Source organism: Cryptomeria japonica, chromosome 1, assembly GCF_030272615.1.
Source record: "Cryptomeria japonica chromosome 1, Sugi_1.0, whole genome shotgun sequence".
Lineage (NCBI taxonomy): Eukaryota > Viridiplantae > Streptophyta > Pinopsida > Cupressales > Cupressaceae > Cryptomeria > Cryptomeria japonica.
In genome coordinates this window covers 155886148-155905402 of record NC_081405.1, presented here as the reverse complement: position 1 = coordinate 155905402, position 19255 = coordinate 155886148, and the positions used below count along the sequence as shown (strand labels likewise).

The window sequence follows — 19255 nt, the reverse complement described above, 5'->3', positions numbered from 1 at the left end:
TTTACTAGAGCCTCTAATTCAAGTGAATTTCACCAGTTGAGATGGATTTCAGTTCCTTAGAGCCTCATTGACTGCAAGCAAGTTCTGCTAAGGTGTATTTTTGCAATACCCAATTCTGGAGATGTTTGCACGTGCCTGGCCTTACCCAGCCAGCACACATCATCATCTTTGTAAATCTACTGAATCTATGCTAATGAAGAGTGTAGTGTCAAGTTTTAGAGGCAGTTTCCTTATCTCTCTTGCAGTTTTGAATTTTCATATGTTTTTTTCAGTGTTCCACGGAAACACGTTTCCTCCCTCCAAGCCCAAGTCCCCCCGTCCCCGAAACCCGTCCCCAAAACTTTTTCCCTTTGTCCCCCCGTCCCCAAAGACCGTCCCTGCGTCCCCCTTTGTCCCCGTCCCCAATGGCCGTGGAACACTGGTTTTTTTATTCTTTTTCATTGCAGTGTTCTATCATTCATAACATAGAAATATACAAATGGAAAGTGTAAGAAAACAAGAAGCATCAATGTGCCTATCATAGCCTGATTTAGGTCCCAAATTGCAGTCTATATCTATATGTCTCTTTGGAAACTAAACAGAAAAATATATCTACATCATATGCATAACTAACAGCATTTACTGCACCTTGCTGATAAAACTCAGTCATTCTCAAGCAATCACCTTGCTGATTAAACACAGTCATTCTCAACCAATGACAGTTGAAACACCATCATTCAGTACTAAAGGAGGGATGGCTAACTGAAATCCTTTGTTTAGAAAATTAGTATGAATAATAAAAGACAAATAAGAATCTGCTTATATCTATGACTATAATATCAGGAAATCGTTTAGTGCCCCAATTCTTCCTCTCCTCCATCCCCTATTTCCCCATTTCCAATAATTAAGGACTGCCAGGAAATGTTTCCTAGCCATCACTTAATAAATTTTGATTTTCTAATGTTTAAACATTGGATGTTCATACTCTTAGGCTCTTAGCTCAATAGAATATAGGGTTTTTTCATTATAAAATATCTATGCTAAAATATGTGTGTACAAACAATATGTTTTCCCTGGATTTAGGAAATAGGGATGGCAAATATGTGTGTTTTGTGTGTGTACACATATATACACACACACATGTGCATATACACACACATGCACACATGAACATGTACATATGCATAGATATGTATATATAGATATATTTGTATGTGTGTGTAGACATACATATATAAACACATATGTGCTTGTATACATGTATATAGGTATATGTGCATAAAACATATATTATTTGAGGTAAGTGCTACCAGAGGAGGTGGCTCCCTATATTAAACTGAAAAACCAAATTACATGGAGTTCATTACAGATATTTGTGCAAGAAAAATCTAATCCTTGCATTGACTACATAAATCCTAGCTATTGGCAAAGAATAAAACAAATCCACATTAGCTTCAAGGAAAGCCTGAAACTCCTCCATAATGTTCAAATTAAACCCTTTCTTGAACAAACCCCACATCTTCTTCATCTTACCCTTCTTCCCTTTAGCCTCCAAATAGAAAAAACTAACCAACATGCTAGACAGTGGCATCAAGCTGATATGATAAATAACATCCGAGATGGGAAGATATTTCCCTAGAGCGATCCAAAATCAGCCGAATCTAATACCCCCAAAATTGTTCCCGAATGCCTATGCAATTGCACCGAAAATCACTTCATACACCTGGCCGTCATGGATGTGGCCATTCTCCCACAAACGTCCTTGAAATCTGTCGTTCCTCTTTGATCTACGGCTCTCCAAATGCCATGCCACCAAGCTCTCATATCCCCAAAGAGACTTGACATCTCGATCCTGCCTTGTGAGTGAAGCACAATCCCAAAAAAGATGAGGCTGGACTCACACAATCTCAACTCCCAAAGGTACGCCCATTGTCAGTGGAAGTAACTAGAGGCAGCAGCATGTGAAGCTTAGTCAAAAAAAACTATCCTATCATTAGTTTGAGCTATCATTCTATCTAACCAACATTCGTCTATGAGTCAAAAATGAGTCCACCCAATTAACCTATTCCCTTGTCCTCGTTAATGATTTTGCCTAGGCCTTTCCAAGTCCCAAGTCTCAAGAAGAGCATCAACAACCTCCTGAGCCCCAGTCTCTGCCCCCATGTTTGTTGATAAGTCCGCAGCCTTATTAGCCTCCCAATAGATGTGGCGAATAGAAAAATTCATATTTTCCAAAACGTCCCATGCCTTGTCATCTTTTCTCATTAGCTTTCAATTTGGAGGAGCACTTACAAACTACATTTACATAGATCATTGAGTCACCTTCTGTGTCTACCTCCTTGGACCCTCTTTTTCTACATTCCTCCAACCCCGAATCAAGGCCTTCAACTCTGTTTCATTATTTCTAGCCGTCCCTAAATGACCAAAGATAGCCATACCAAATTTCCTTTTTCATCTCAAGCAATACATCCATACCTAATCCTACCAAGCCCTTAGAAGCCCCATCGAAGGTGAGATTGATTCTTCTGCATGGAATTATGGCTTTTTTCCTCCCAAGAAACAACCCCCATAGGAACTTTCAAATCCATCCAGATTTTCTTCACTTCATCATCCCATACTATATGTTGCAAGCCCTCCTTAATCATGATTTTGGAATTGAGCACCTCTATGATTCCCTTTTCCATCCTCCTTACAACATCCTCCCAAGTTATTGAGTTAAATATTCTATTGTTTCGCTCCTGCCACGGATGCCATAGAATCATCGAAGGTAACACCTCACAAATTCCACCCCATATGCCTTTCCATGTCAATCATGGCCAACTCACAATGAAGTCAACAATATTTTCTCTTAAATCCCTTCCAATTCAATCTTCCCAAAAACCAATTTCAGCACTATTCTGCAAATGGACATCTTAGCATCAAATGATTCACCATCTCTTTGGCTTGTTTACAAAGAAAACACCAACTTGGCCCAATGATATCGATCTTCTGAAGTTGTTCCCCTATTACGATGCCTCTACGAAGGATTGTCCATATAAATGCACCCGCCTTAGGCAAGACCATCCTACTCCAACATAACTCCTTTGGCCATCTCACCACCTCCTGAGTGGATGTAACGGCCTTCGAGATCATATAACCCAGATGCACAATGTATTGCCAAGTTTTAGCACGGCATCATATTATTTCATCTCTTCTTGACCTAATCACAGTTCGCCTCTTTCCCAGCTCCTCCCTAAACTTTTCCTTTATCCTCTCGACTATTGAGATATTGCTAACATTGATCCAATTCACCTTCTTTGACCATTTACAATTTGAAGATAAATGATCTACTTTAGGTCCTTGGTTCTAGGCCAAGACTTCTTTCAACTCTAAGAAGTCAGGGTCTCAATCCAATGGCGGAAACCCATTCCACAAATCTGACTAGAAGTCAATTTGTTTCCATCGTTGATGCACCACATAAGATGATTCATGATAATTGGGCGACACTCCCATATGAACCTCCAAATGGCCAATCCACCACTACTAAATGCTAAGGTAAGAAATCTACTAGGATCCGAGTTATCCAAACATTTACTTTGCATTATTTGGCACCACAGCTTGTCAAGGTGTTTAAACATTTTTCATATTAGTTTGGCACTAAGTGCTATACTGCAACCTTAAATCCTTCATCCCCACCCCCCCATGCTCAACTAGCCTTGTCACTTTCTTCCCAGTAGAGCAATGGGATTCTCTTCTTGTCATAGGAATTTCTCCCATGCCCCTTCCAATGTAGATACCACTTTCCTCGTAAGCGAGAGACATGACAAGACAAAGATGGGTACAACCCCGAAGATAGCCTTTAACATGTAATTCAGCCACCAAATGTCAACCACCTACCCTTCCATGCCTCAGCCTTGCCCCGATTATGTTCAATGACGTTGTTCCATAGTTTAGTTCTAACAAACCCGTTGAACATGGGTGCTCCCAAATAATTGGCGAGAATGGTCTCCACCATACACCCAAGAACTTGTCCAATGCATTGTTGCCACCTTTTGTTAGTGTTAAAAAAAGTATACCTTCGATTTCTCCTTATTAATTATTTGCCCAAAACACTCACTGTACATGTCAATTGTGTTCCTAATGGTTCTACTTCCCAAATACTTCCCCAAATAAAATTCTCATATGTGAACCATGCATGGTTGATTGGATCCACCCCCCTGGCAACCAAAACACCTACCCATCTACATCTCCTTTGTTGTTGCTTGATAAGACCACCTAGGGCTTCCACCATGAGATCAAATAGGAAAGAGGACAGGGGATCCCCCGACCAGAGGCCTTGGGAAGAGCAAGATAATCCACCAATGGAACCATTAACTACTATTGAGATGCAAACTATTGATATACAGTGGTAAACGCAATCCAACCATCCTCTACAAAATCCAAATTTTTCCATAACTTTCAAGAGAAACCTTCATTTCACCCTATCATAAGCCTTGTTGATATTTAATTTGATCATCATACTACTGCACTTTGTTTCCATTATTGAGTGTATGGTCTCGTTAACTAGGATTATGCTGTCCACAATATCTTTTCGAGGGGTAAACCCATTCTAATTCTCCAACACAATATGACCCAAAATCTTTTTTAATCTATTTGCAATGGCCTTTGAGATAATTTTATATATTGTATCGCATAGAGATATTGGTTTATAATTTTTCATCGATTTGCATTCTATTTTTTTGAGGATCAAAGTAAGCATTGTGTTGTTAATGTCTTTCACAAAACTATTCTTTTTCCTAAAATCCTCCGCTAGGGACCAGACATCATGGCCCACAATATGCCAACATTTCTAATAAAAGAGGGCTAATAAAACTGTCTAGTTCCGGTGCCTTATCGAGATGCGATTGGAGTGCAATTTCTCTGATCTCCTCTTCATCAAATGGGACACGTGTGTTCAATGTCCTCATCCCTTACTAACGGTTCTACGCCATTTAAGATGTCATGATAATCCATCCTATCCCAATCCTCGGCAGGAGCTAGGAGGTTCTAAATAAATTTGAACTCTTCCCTCTCGATCTCATTCCCATCTTGTAAGGTACACCCCTAAGCATTAGAGATTTCATTGATTCTATTCATCATCCTCCTTATTTTGATGGAATTGTGGAAAAAATTTGTGTTCAAGTTGTCGACTTCCAAACAACTTTCCCTAGCCTTCAATTTCCATAATTCTTCCTCCCTTGCCAGCAGCTCCTCATGCTTTGCAAATAATGCTTTCTCTTCTAGATAATCTTCTCACATCATGCCTTGCATTATCACTCGTTCATTTAAGATTGCAAGTTCCGCATCTACTTGATCTTTCTCCTTAAAATATTTTTGAAGGATCGTACGTTCCACTCCTTTAGCTTCTTTATATATCCAAGTCTTTTGTAGAAAATAAAACTAATGGTGCCACCAGATGGTGGAATCTCTCCCCACCATTTCTCTATTAGGCCAATGATCTCAGGATTGCGCAACCACATCTTTCGAATTTGAAGTAGTTCAGGGTTGGGCAACCAAAGGATTTAACCTCCAATAACATAGGAATTGATTAGACATTGAGATGGGTAAGATGATTGGCTAGAGGCTAATCTACTCATCAAACCATTCCACGGTGCATAAAAACCAATCTAGTCTTTTTGCAATGCTTGTGAAACCAACCCTTCTATTGATCCGCGTATACAACCCATTCTTTGGGGGGGTGATCACAAATATTGTTCTTATCCACAAATTCCCTAAAATCAATCAATGTAACACTTTCCGATCTAAGACCACCACTTTTCTCTAATAACTTTATAATGGCATTGAAATTGTCCCCCAAATTTGTTTTGAAAATGTTGTGACCATTTCACACATCGCCCCATGCAAATGGGGACCCCCTCTTTTCGCTCGTTTTTCGCTCGCTTTTCGTTTCGCTTTTAGGATTTTGTTAGATTGTCAATTGTCTGGATTTAGGGTCAAGCCTTAGGGTTTTAATTAACGTCTTTTCAAGCCAAAATCCAGTCATTTTGAGAGCTTTTGAGCTTCTTTTCTAGGATGCAATTTTGAATGCAATGAATTCGCCAGAATGGTCTATTTTCAATTGAAATTTTTAATGCAGAGCTCAAATTTGTCTAAGTATTGAAGATGAAATGTGAATTTTTGTCCAATTGAATATTTTTGACCAAATTTTGACTTTTTTGATTTTTGACCTTGGGCATTGGAAATGATTTGTTTTCGCCTTGTGAAGTGATAAAACTTATAAAATCATGTTATTTTGGCCTGTAGGAGCAAAATCGCTCCTGTCCCTCAGTGAAGGACCGGAGCTCGTTTTCAAATATCTTACTATTCCTGCAGGACCAAGATGAATTTCGAGTTGGAAGTGATGAAGAAAGGCGAGATCTTTCCATTGAATATAAATTGAAGATTTTCACGAACATAGAAATACCTCCAGGAGAAAAATCGCTCCTGTCCCTCAGTGAAGGACCGGAGCTACAAATCAAATATTGCTTTGTCCTTGCAGGATTCCAACGACTTAACAATTTGAAGAGGTCCAAAGGGAGATGTTTCGTCAAATGAATATAACTTGAAGAGCAAACATGAAGAAAAATGGTCTAGAATGCCAAAATCGCTCCTGTCCCTCAGTCAGGGACCAGGGCGAAGTACATTGTAGCTCCCGTCCCTCTCCAAGGGACCAGAGCGATATTCTTCATAGGGCAAAATTCAGACAAAGATCAAGTCAAGTTTATGTTTGATGGCAAGGAAGGAGGTGAAATGAAACTATTGAAGACAAATTGAAGATTTTGAAACGTCAGCAAGGACCCTAAATGCTTAAGTTCGCTCCTGTCCCTCGGGAAGGGACCAGAGCGATTTTTGTTATAGATGATTTTTCTTGCCAAGTTACAATCGATCTCAAGGCATAGATGAATGGAATGGAACATGACGAATCCATCGAATATAAATTTTGAAGATGACGAAGTGAAATAAGGCCTACAGAGCTAGAATCGCTCCTGTCCCTCTCCAAGGGACCAGGGCGATATGATGGTTATATTGCTTCTTATTCAAGTTCAAGACATTCCAAGACGAGGAACAAGGTGGCAAAGGCGTTTCAATCAAGCACGAAGTTACAAAGGTCGTCACGTTGAAGGAATTTGCACTCAAATCTCAAGTTCGCTCCTGTCCCTCAGGAAGGGACCAGAGCGAAATTTGTATAAGGGCATGAAATTTGAATGTTGATCACGTCCCAAGTATCCAAGTGAATCGAAAAGACTTCATTCTACACGATGAAGACAATTGCAAGTTGAACAAGGTAAAGACAAGCTCAAAATGTTGAACTTCGCTCCTGTCCCTCAGGAAGGGACCAGAGCGATGTTGAAGGTATTGACCAATTCATGCAATAATCACGTTAAGTCAAGACTTCACAAGGTTGTAAAAGGTTCAAGGCGTCTTTTGAAGGTGATATACCAAAGTTTTGAACGTCAAAGTGTTATCAATCAAGCTGAGGAACTCATATCGCTCCTGTCCTTTGGACAAGGACCAAAGCGATTTCATTTAAAACACTCATGCTCCTTCAAAATCAAGACAATGCAAGGATTGGCGAAGTTAAGGACGACATTTGGAAGACAATGAACGAAGAACGAAGATCAAATGTTTACAAATTTGAGCTAGGACATGAAGATCGCTCCTGTCCCTCTCCAAGGGACCAGGGCGATATTTGCCAGAACACATGTTATCACATAAAGATCACGTTAATGTAAGGTTGCACAAGGTTTGGAACATCATTTGGAAGGCAACACAAAGGATGAACGTTAAAATGTTACTAATTCAAGTTCGAGATGGAGAAAACATGAAGATCGCTCCTGTCCCTCTCCAAGGGACCAGGGCGATATCAAATCAAAGGGTACTTGTTCGCACAAGCAAATCGATCTAGCTCGAAGGACCCGACAAAAATGATGATTTGAACGTGGAAATGCAGAGGTTGAACGTCAAAAATGCAAAAATCGAGACCAACATGATGGATCACTCCTGTCCCTCAGGAAGGGACCAGGGCGATGAGGTACGTATACTTCATTTTCAAAATATTTTGGCGCTCAAATAAACATTTTTGAATTTATTTAAATGCTAGCAAAATCGATATTTTAATTAAAAATGGCATTTAAATGTTGCGCTTGGTATTAATTAATTATTTTTTGCCTTGTAAAAAATTCGAAGTTTATTAATTAAAAACGATGGCATTTAATAATTGATTATTAAATTAATTAAAAAATTAAAAAGAGCGCTTGGTTTGGAGAGTCGGCCTTGTTATTTATGTTAAAAATCGTTTAAAATTGCCTTATCTTTACCAAGTCGGCCTTAGGGTGAATGGTGAGAAGCGCTATAAAGGGAGAGTGAAATCTTCATTTTCACATCATCATTTTACCTTTCCACATGCGATTTGAGGAAGACAAAGGAAAGTGCGAACTATCAATCCAAGGTGGCGCTAGTAACTTCCAAGGTGGTGCGAATCTATATTGAGCGAATTTGCCAAGGCTTGAAGATCACGTTAAAGGGGAATTTGAAGATCACGTCAAAGGCAACTCAAAAGGTGGCGAATTGCTATTTTGCTAAGGCGATTACATTGAAGGCTATTTTCGATCTTTTTGCCTAGGCGATTTTGTCCTTTTTGCATTCTAGAGTTAGCTCTCTCTTGAGGTATGGCGATTCGATTTTATTGTTTTATCTTTTCATTGTCATATTTTAAATTTTGAATTTTGAATTTTGAATTCCTAGCTCAATCGTTATTTTTTAGGAAATGATAACTCTAAAGACTTATCATGATGTTTCCTAAAATTTATCTCTCTAATCTATGTTATGTATTGCTAAATCATATTACTAATAACGAAATGTTGTGTAGGTATGGCGACCCCGAAGGCGGGAGCATCCACCAGTCGCTCAGCTCTCATGAAAGAAGATCAGAAGACTGAAGAAGTGGAGACCAAGATCGTGTCGAAGTGGAGCCACATTGGAGATACAAACTTGGGTAACTTTAGCACGAAGAAGTTTCGAGAGGTCCCTTACATTGGCAAGCCATCACCTGTCGCCCGGAGAATAATCGAAAGTGGCATCATTAAGGCGGCCGGCTTTCCTCCAGCTGTTCAGTGCCATGAGTTGATGATCGAGTGTGCTCGTCACTATGATCCACAGTCCAGGACGATCGTGTCCAAAGAGGGAAACACTTTGGCGTACCTTTCAGAGGAAGCTATAAGTGAAGCTTTCCATCTTCCAGAGCACAGGGACATGATATACAAGAGCATAGAAGGAGCCAGATCAATGTACGAAGATGATCCAGATGCTTGTTTAAGCATTATCAACAAGAACTGGCTACTCAAAAGCCGTCCCCGTCTGAGCAAGGTCCCGAACACACCGCACAGGATTGATTTCCAGGAGGAGTACAGAGATTTAATTACCATGCTCAACCGAGTTACAGGAGCCCCTCATGCCTTCTATTTTGAGAAGTGGATGTTTTACTTCATCCAGGTGATTGTTCAAGGGAAAGGTACGATACATTGGGCTAGGATGATTAGCCATTGCTTGGACGTACAGTTGAGGAGACTCAAAGCTACTAAGTCCTTCCACATGAGTTCATATGTCATCTATGCCTTGATCAGGAGTATTGAATACGCAGGACTACCTCACAGAGGAGTGATTGGAAGAGGACCCGGCGAGGTCAGAGTTTGTGATTCCTATGCCTACTTGCATCATCCGCCAGGGAGTAACTATAAGTTAGTTAATGATACTTTCACGATGAACATCACAAGGACGTTGCAAGGTGGAATTCACAACAGGTTATCTCAGGATGCCCAGGAATTCATAAAGAGGTACGGTGCTTGGTTCATTCAATTTCCCAAGTTCACTTATATTAGAGTGCATGGATGTCCTTTACCTCCATACATGTTGCCGAGATATCCTACAGACAGAATTGTGTTACTTGAAGTAACAAGACAGTTGGCAGCATATGTGAAGGCATTCAGACACAGACATCAGAATGGAGTTCCAGTACCTATCATTTTGGGTAACTCAGTTGAGGTATGTCCTAATGCTTTAGTTATGGATGACGCAGAGAAGGAGTTAGCCTTGTATTCTTTTTCATCTTTTGCTTTGAGAGAAAGCTTTGATCCACATGGACATTTAGAGGAGACAGTCGGCAGGAAGTTTAGACATGAGTATCAGATTGAGGATTTTATGATGAATCTCTTAGATGATCTTGAAGTGAAACGAAAAATGCACTCTAGATTGCCTTTGGATTTCATCAGGAAATGCAGGATATACAGAGTGGCCGACCAAGCTCAGGACAGTGGCAGACATATCCAGTCTTCCTATGATCGAGAAAGCAAAACAATAAGGTTAGATTGGAATGAGCCCGAGGTCGTGGATTTAGATACTTTGATGGCACCAGTCTTGTCTTGTACTCGCAGATGGGTTGACATACAACATCAGAAATTGAGAGAACAAAGCATAGCCATGACTTTCACTTTGGAAGAGAAACCTGCTGAAGGTGGAGCTAGTGTGAGTGAAGGCAATCCTAATCCTAGAAATTCAGGTGAAGGAAACCTTCGATGTGCCAGTGAGGGCAATCTCCATCCAAGAGGTTCGAAGAGGAAAGAGAGACCTGGAAAGAGAGAATCTTCCAAGAAGAAACAAGAGGCTAACAGAGATCGATCATCCGGTACTTCTTCTAGACCTGAGAAAAGAACAATTCAAGTGGAAGAATCCATGGAGTCTATGGTACAGAACGACAGGCAGGAGGAAGGACAGGCACAGCAAGGGTCACCAGATGGATCTCTCCAAGACTATGAGTTAGATGAAGACAAAGAAGACAATGAAATATCATCTCCTCCCAGACAGGAAAAAATAATGCATAAAGAGATTCAAGTTCAAGAAACAAGATCAATTATCCCAGATTGGTTGAAGGAAAGATTAACCAAGGTGATCGTAGTAGAGGACGAGGACAATGCCATTGATTTAGAGAGCCTTGTTGGACGTTCACACGAAGTAACAGAGAAGAGAAAGGCTACCAAGATGTCCAAAATGATTCGAGATGAGACTGGATCCAGGAAATTGCAGATAGCTACACCGGCAGCAGACAAATATGAAGGTGAGATCCTAGCAGAAGAATATGATATACAGACTTTTGAGTTAGGACCATCTACTGCAGAACAGACTTTAGATGATGCTACCGATTCATTTGAAGCATTGAAAGACAAGCTTAGAGAAGAAATGGAGAAGAACAGAAAGCTTGAGAGAGAGAGAGGTGCATGGAGGACATATTTCAGTCACATCAATGAACCTTTGGGACGTCAGGATCCAGTTAAATCACCAGTACAAGCATTGCCGCTTCAATCAATCAATGAAGCAGAAAGATTCAGGAACATGGTCCAACGTACAAGTAATTGGATGGATAGATCTCATACAGTGGCTATAGAGTTTGTAACAAGGATGATGAAGATTATTCATCAAGCTATCCAGGTTCTTGAGATGATCCACAATTTGATGATAACAGTAGCTGCATTTGCCCATACCAAGGACGTTATCATTCCTGTCTTGAAAGTTATTAGACATACTTCAAGGAAGATTTTAGCACAGGAGAAGATCTTGGAGGGAGAATCTCACAGTTTGTTCCATTGGTCAACCTTACTCCATATGAAGAGTGTTTTCTTTGAAGACATCAGTACTAGATGTGGCCAAGTTGAGGAGGTGATCAATCCGATCCAGGACAGAGTATTTGAGGTACTTCGTACCATTCTTGGCAGAAGGATCGAGGTCGAGACAGATGTGGATATGCAGGAACTAGAAGATAGAATCAAGGTCATCTTTTGCAAGGACGCAAATGTTACAGATGAGCAATATGATCAGATGTTTGCCACCATGCTCCTGATTGAAAGAACAAAGGAACTTGAATCTACTTGGGACGCAGCTCTTCTAGATGCATTCGATCAGGTCATCCACTTAGAGGAGAGTATGAAGAATCTTCCCGAGATTCCAATTGCAGAAATCGAAGGAATCGTGACAAGATTCATTGCATATGCCAGAAAAGAACATTGGAAAGGGAATAAGATTCTAGATGAAAGGTTGTTATAGATGACATGGCATCTTATTTGTCATTGGTTTATGTCTCCTAGGTTTTTGTGCCAAATTTAATATTTGGCTATGTATTTAATATTGTTCAGTAAAAAGGAGGCCATTTGTAACAAACCCTAATTAGGGTTTAGGTGTCATGATCTTGACCGTTGATCTACTTTCGATCTGGACCTTTCATTGTAATCGGGGATGCTATTTATACCCCCATTTTTCATTTCATTTGGTAATAGTGTAATAGTCAATAGTTGATGTAATAGAGAAGAGAGATTAGAGCTAGAAGCAATTTTATTTTGTAGCAAGATTGAGTTTTGAAGAGAGAAATTCAAGCAAATTGTTGTATATGATGATTTGGAAATCAATGAAATATTGAAGTTATGGTGTTTCGTTGCAACTTTCTTAAGTTATCTTCATGGTTGTTTGATTTACTTGAATCATGCTCAATCAAAGTAGCTTGTTAATTTGAAGGACATAGTGTGAGACTTGATCTTTGATAGGATTCGTAATCCAAACCACTAGCTTCTTGCTGATTGTAGGAACGCCTTGCGTGGTCGACTGGAGAATACTTTGAGTCCCTTAATCTTCAATCATTATTGTATCTTGGATATGTACCTTCGTGGTAGTGTCCATGATCTTTGATGCATTGGATATCAGTTTATTACCTTAGAAGATTGCACTAATTTCAATTGAGTTGTTATCTTATAGCAAAATTGAAGTTAGTTGAATCTTGCCAAGTCTTGTCCATACTAAGTCATTCATAGGGTTAGATTAGATTAGACTTCTTTCAAACCCTACTCTTTTGTTATTTTTGAAAGCTTCTTAGTTTAGCAAATCTTGAGCTTTCGGAATACGTAAGGCCCCTTGGAGGAAACAGCAAATCACATCATACCGCTGGAAGCTTGTCCACACGTAGAGATCCTACTAAAAGAACCTTGGAGTCTACCTAACTGATCCTTTACGCGAATCTTCAGCAGTTAGAGACTATTTTCTCAAGAGAGGATAAGATGCCTATTGGTATTTTATTCTGTGTATGATTGTGTATAAAATACACGTCAACAGAAACTATCAAGCATCATCAATCTACCAGAGATCTCCCCCCATACCAGATACTTTTCCTTCGTCTTGGTGGGCCCATAAACATTGAAAATATAAAACACCATATCAGATACTAAAATGTGTACCTTACCAATGATCCAATTTTGATGAATCTCAATGTTGGAGATCCTCGCCCTAGAGTTATGCCACTATAACCCCAAACCACCCACGGACCCAATGGGGTCACTGAAACCCCCTGCTAGAAAAACTTATTTGACTCAAATTTGCTCAATTTTGTTTTCTATAGCAAAACTATGTCAACCAATAGCTTGTTCAAATGGCATTTGGGCACATGCCTCTTGTAAGGGGCATTTAAACCACTAACATTCCATGTAGCGATCTTCATTGCCCTCCACGGGAGGCATTAGCTCCCTTAGATCTCAACATGTACTCCTTAATGCTGGTCAACCCTTTCTCCAGAGCAATTTCCTCTCTTTTTTGCTTCTCTAGTTTCCTCCCCCATTTTTTGCCCACCTTCTTTCCTTGGTTGAATGCCTTAGTTGCCGATTGACTGATGCAGCAGTGATCTACAATCCCCGACTCATTGTGTTCATCTTCTTTTTCGACCATTCTAGATCCTCCAATCCTTCCTTTTTGAACTCACTACGACATACCACCTTGTCCCTAGTAGAAGCAACACCCCTCTTAGAAGAATGAACCTCTATGTCCTTGTTTCCATTATCAATTGCTTCCATTGTCCTTTCTTCTTTGTCACTAGTTTCCTTGGCTTGGTCAGATACCCTTTCCTTTGGGGATACCATCTCGCATTCTTCCCCTTGTTTCTCTAACACTTTGTTTACCCTATTTTGAATTACAGCTTCACCAACCCTTACACCCCTCGGCAGCTCAAAATTTTGCAACGTGTGTTCATTTTCATGTGTACAGGAGGAGGAGGCCACCCCTTCCACTCAGAAATAGTATTGCCAAGATTCTCCTTCAGCACCCATTTTTTTATCGGAGGTCTAGCCCATCTGGCTTCAATATGACTTTTACTCCCACAACGCATATAATAGAACCGTTTTTCCTCGATCTAAATTGTTTATGCCCATGTCTTGACCAAAATTTTCAGGTTTACCACCCTAGGTATTGGTCAAATTGATATTAATTTTACCCTTACATATAGTGCTGAATCATCTTCACCCATGTCGATCCTTAAGACCTGACCTAGGCACGACCCGATCTTCTCGATACACTCACCATTCCAATATTCAAATGGCAAATAATATAATCTGATCCAATATGTTCGCTCGCCATCAACCGCGGGTTGAAGTTTTTTGTCTACCTCTCTATGTACACCAGGGATCTACCATTCCACTAAGGAGCCTTGTCTAAGAATGCCCCTCTCTATTTCATCTTCAAAATCTAGCAGAAAGAATTGTCTAGGTAAAAAGTATATCGTAGCTCTAATTTGGTTAGCATCTATCCATCTATGAATTTCCTCTCTGCTCACTGATCTTTCAATTATTTTCCCAATAAGAGTTGTCGTTTCAAAGGTATTTGCTAGCTTATCTACAATTCTCGATACATCTACTACGCAAGGTGGAACCTTGATCTCAATATTTCCAAAGATATCCCTACAAGACTCTTACACGGAAAAGTGCCAATTTTTTGTTTTGAGAAGCAAGCCATCCATTGATTTGCTTCGAGTTGTGCCTGCATTTCGTTGTCCTCTACTCTACTCCTCACCAACCTTGCACCTTTTTCTATGATTTTGTGAATCAACGTACATATGTGTGTGTGTGTGTGATACATCTACTACGCAAGGTGGAACCTTGATCTCAATATTTCCAAAGATATCCCTACAAGACTCTCACATGGAAAAGTGCCAATTTTTTGTTTTGAGAAGGAAGCCATCCATTGATTTGCTTCAAGTTGTGCCTGCCTTTCGTGATCCTCTACTCTGCTCCTCACCAACCTTGCACCTTTTCCTATGATTTTGTGAATCAATGTACATATGTGTGTGTGTGTGTCTATGTACACACATATATAGGTATGTGTATATAAAAACATATATAATAATATACATATGGCTATATATCCTTCACTTTAGTTATGGGTTCCAATGATATTTGTTATGTAGCAATGTCATAGATATATGTTAAACAGAGTTTTGAGTAAGGTGATGACAAATACTGTAGTATAGGTTTCTGGTAGCACAAAAAGTTTCCCCATATTTAGGAAATGAGGAAAACCTTTTGCGGTACCAAAAATGCATCCCACCAGCATGTGCCATCACCTTCCCCAAAACTCTATTTAACATAGACCTATGGCAATGCTACATCACAAATATCGTTATGACTCATAGCTGAATTGAAGGATGTGTGTTTGTACATATACACATACATATGTACATATACTGATATACACATATATATACACATACACACACACGTACATGCCATCCCCATTTCCTAAATCCAGGGGAAAAAGAAATTGTCATATTAGAAACCCATCTACCATCACCTTCACCAAAACTCCATTAACATAGATTTATGACAATGCTACATAATAAATATCATTAGGAATTCAGGACCCATGCTAAAGTAAAGGCCATAGTTAGCTGTGTTCAATGCTAACTGTACAACAAAATACAGATCATTATAATGGTATGCTCTTCATCCACATAACCTGAATATGAAGAAAAAGTTCATATCATCATCTGGATTCCTATCTAACATCGATCAATTTATTGACGCCTAACAGTTAGGAGGGAAGAAAGCAAATAAGGCTATAGATACAACCTTCTATAATCAGGTATTCCACATTCCGTGCTAATGCCTGCTCCAGTCAAAACCACAAGCTTTTGACTGCACCCTTAATGAGCCAAAAAGAATAACGTTAATTATGAAATATTTTCCAACATAGAAGTAAAAGAAATTTCTGATTTGGATACACACTAATTTCAACTTCCCATTACACAAAAATTTCACAAATGAGATGGAATTCTGCTATACGTCACTCAGTATAAGATCACCAAAAAGCACAGTGATAACCAAATCCCAGTAAAAACATCAAAAACATGAAGAGAGTTTCTCGTAAACAAAAAAGACCTGTCTTCAATAAAATTATAGAGGTGATGAAGATGTTCGTTGCTTGGAGGAGCAGATTCTGGTACTAATCTTTTGTCCTTCAGGATTTTGCAAACCTTTTCTCTTTGATCTTCTTTTGTGATGTTATTGACAGAACTCATGTACTTTCTTATTAAATGAGCTCCAGCATACATACCAGAAATGCCTCTACTGCATGGTCCTGGATGAATAAACTTGTTTTTTTGCAAAAAGCTAAAACATGTCTTATATAGACATTGACCTATAAAACCCGGAAACAAAACATCAACTATGACCACCTTGAAAATAGAACACCAATTATTATTAGGGATAAAGAGAAAAAACCATTAAATACTGATATGCAAAAAGTTAAAACATAATTTCTTGTCATCTGGTAAGCTAGAAGCTCCTAGAAGATTGTTATCCAAAATACTGTAAATGCTTGGTCATCATCCTATTGACCTTTTTCTCTGCAGATTTTGGAATCCTATAACAGCCCAAAAATAATTTCAAAGCAAAAAATTTCACCTCCTAAAATTCTGTTGTGTTTAAATCCTGCCATGTATATGTACTTTTGCCTTCTTAGTCACTGCATATAGGTGAAAACCACAGTTAAGAAAATAACCTAAAATCAACATTGCCAACCAATTAAAATAACTGGGTAGTGTGATAAATGTAGACTTGCATGTGCACAAAGTGAATAACGTGCTTCTTGAAAGAAAAAACATGTGCTGCAAGAACAAATCTTTCTTTTTAGTGTTTAAAAAATACAAAGGGGCAATATAGTAAAAATTGTTACTGAAAACAACAAAAATGTAAGAACACCCCTTAAATCTTTTTTTTGAGATTATATAATAGCTGTTAATAGATGTGAAAATGAGAGGATAGGACAAATTGCTATATTAATGAAAACGAGAGAAAAGGACAAATTGCACTGCTATGGATCCATCCTTGCTCTTTAGTTTCTACACAGTTAGAAACTTACCAAATTTGAGCTATGATTGAGAACTAGCAGAGTCTATTAGAAAACTTTTTCAAGTTGTTTCTTCTCTACTTGATTTTGAGTAGGAGATTGGGGCCTCTCCTAATACCGGGAAGACAATATGCAGTATTCAAATCACAACTGTGTATAGTGGTTGGGCTTGAGATGTCCATGGAGGTGACAATAAAATCTCACCGTCAGACCCTAAAAAAGCCTTCTGGATGGTATGTCATTTGACTCTTCTAAGAGCCTGGATAAAGATAAAGATGGATATTGAGCTACTTTGGTTGACTTGATGGCCTTATAGCAGGTTTTCAAATTTACCATCTCAAGGTTCTGATGAGATTATTCTCTATCAGTAACTAACATTTTAATTCACTTTTTTGTGGGACTAAGGTCCCTAACTTTAGGTATCTTTAGCCAAATTAAAAAGAAAAAGAAAATAAAGAAACACACCCTTACATTTTCCGCATATACATTGAAATAAATATAGTTTTGTACTATAATTACTTGATTCCATTGATCTCACAACCTAACTTTCTAAAATCACTTATAAATGCAGTAGATTATTAAAAATTTGGAATTTGGATTATTCCATATAAAGAAAATTATAAGTTTCAGAATCTGAAAGTCTTATAAAAAATTAATTCACAATATAACTAATGCTCAAAATAATTGGAAATGTTAGTAAATGTTTTCGTTTTGAAAGAGTACTTCCAATATGTCCTCATGTTATAATCCAATCTAAATATCAACTTAACAATAGGAACATGAATTACATTGTCAAGCAAATCGAGATAGGCCTCAATATAGATATAACAAAGGATATCCAAGAGAAAACAAAAAGGAACACAAAATGGCATCGTTCATGCAATCATTTGTAACATGGCAATTGACCCGAGTCCCACCATATTATTTTTCATGAAATCAGCATCTAAAACCCAGTCAAACTAAGTTGGAAACTTCTTAATTTCATCTTAGCCAATCTGCTTAAGTTGTCTTACGGTTACCTACCTACTTAATTTGCTGGCTTACCTGCTTGACTTGCCCTTCTGCATTATCTTAATTAATTCAGCACTAACCACTCGGCCACCGTGGCATCAGTCTTTTTCTTTTTCAATCAAATATGTATGTCAACTGGAGACCAAGTTACCTCATCATTTGAGCAATTTCACATCTTCAAGTTCCCAATATAAATCCCCAAGAAGAACAGAAGAAGCAAGCTAAAGCTATTGTCAATCCTATGGTTAACCAGATGCCTCGCAACATTTAATATTGTAGAAGTGATGAATTTTAGGTGTTTTGACTGCCATAATTGCTTCCTTTTAAGTGCCTTGATCAAGTACAAATAAAAATCTGTCATGTTTTGAACTGCTGCTATGATTTTTCCCTTTTGTGGTGTTTACTTTCTGCTTCAATACGTATATTGTAGAACAGTTTCAAATTTCATCTTTGAAATGATGGAATTTGACTGTTTTCATTATGTATGAAAACCCTGTTGAATTTGTTCAACTGAGTAGATTTTTTTAACATGAATGTAATGAATACTGTGCATACAGGGTTGCTTTGGCCAAAATTTTACTGCTAATACACTTGAACCAACCAATCCCAGAATGGATTGTCGATGATGCCCACATTCAAAAGCAAAACTTATTAGTTTACCAGGTCCTAGTTACAGTGACTGACCACCCCCACACTCAGTAGATGAATTATATGTCAATTCAATCTTGCTTAGCATTGTAAACAATGCTCAGACTTGGTAGATGCCTTATTAACCAATCAAGTCCACATGCTAAGTGCTTTTGATGAAGCTCACATTCAGTAGATAACTCAGTGACCAACCAAACCCTAAGAAGGGTGGTTGACGATGCTCATGTTCAGTAGATGAATCACATACTATGATGTTTGATCATTGATAATGCCCCTGTCCAAGGATGAGCTATAAGCTAGCCAAATTCCTTTATGGTGGGTGACAATCACCATAATCACTGAATGATTAGCGAGCCAGCCATTTCTGAGAGGGATGGTTGAAGAGCTGACCATA

At 38.7% G+C, this 19255-nt stretch overlaps 1 protein-coding gene across 5 annotated transcripts in view; it reads right to left on the bottom strand.

Moving 5' to 3' along the window:
• LOC131051802 (NAD-dependent protein deacylase SRT2) overlaps nt 1–19255 on the bottom strand; it is a 53768-nt gene that overhangs the window by 33641 nt on the left and 872 nt on the right. For 4 of the 5 annotated variants that reach the window (XM_059216467.1, XM_057986413.2, XM_057986410.2 and 1 more), the window contains exons 2-4: nt 16758–16818; nt 16233–16491; nt 15924–15989 (exon numbers count right to left, since the gene is read on the bottom strand). In XM_059216467.1, the coding sequence (XP_059072450.1) occupies nt 15924–15989; nt 16233–16491; nt 16758–16791 (359 nt within the window). In that variant the 5' untranslated portion in view covers nt 16792–16818. The remainder of the gene's footprint in view (nt 1–15923; nt 15990–16232; nt 16492–16757; nt 16819–19255) is intronic. The other variant, XM_057986412.2, reaches the window with a different exon arrangement.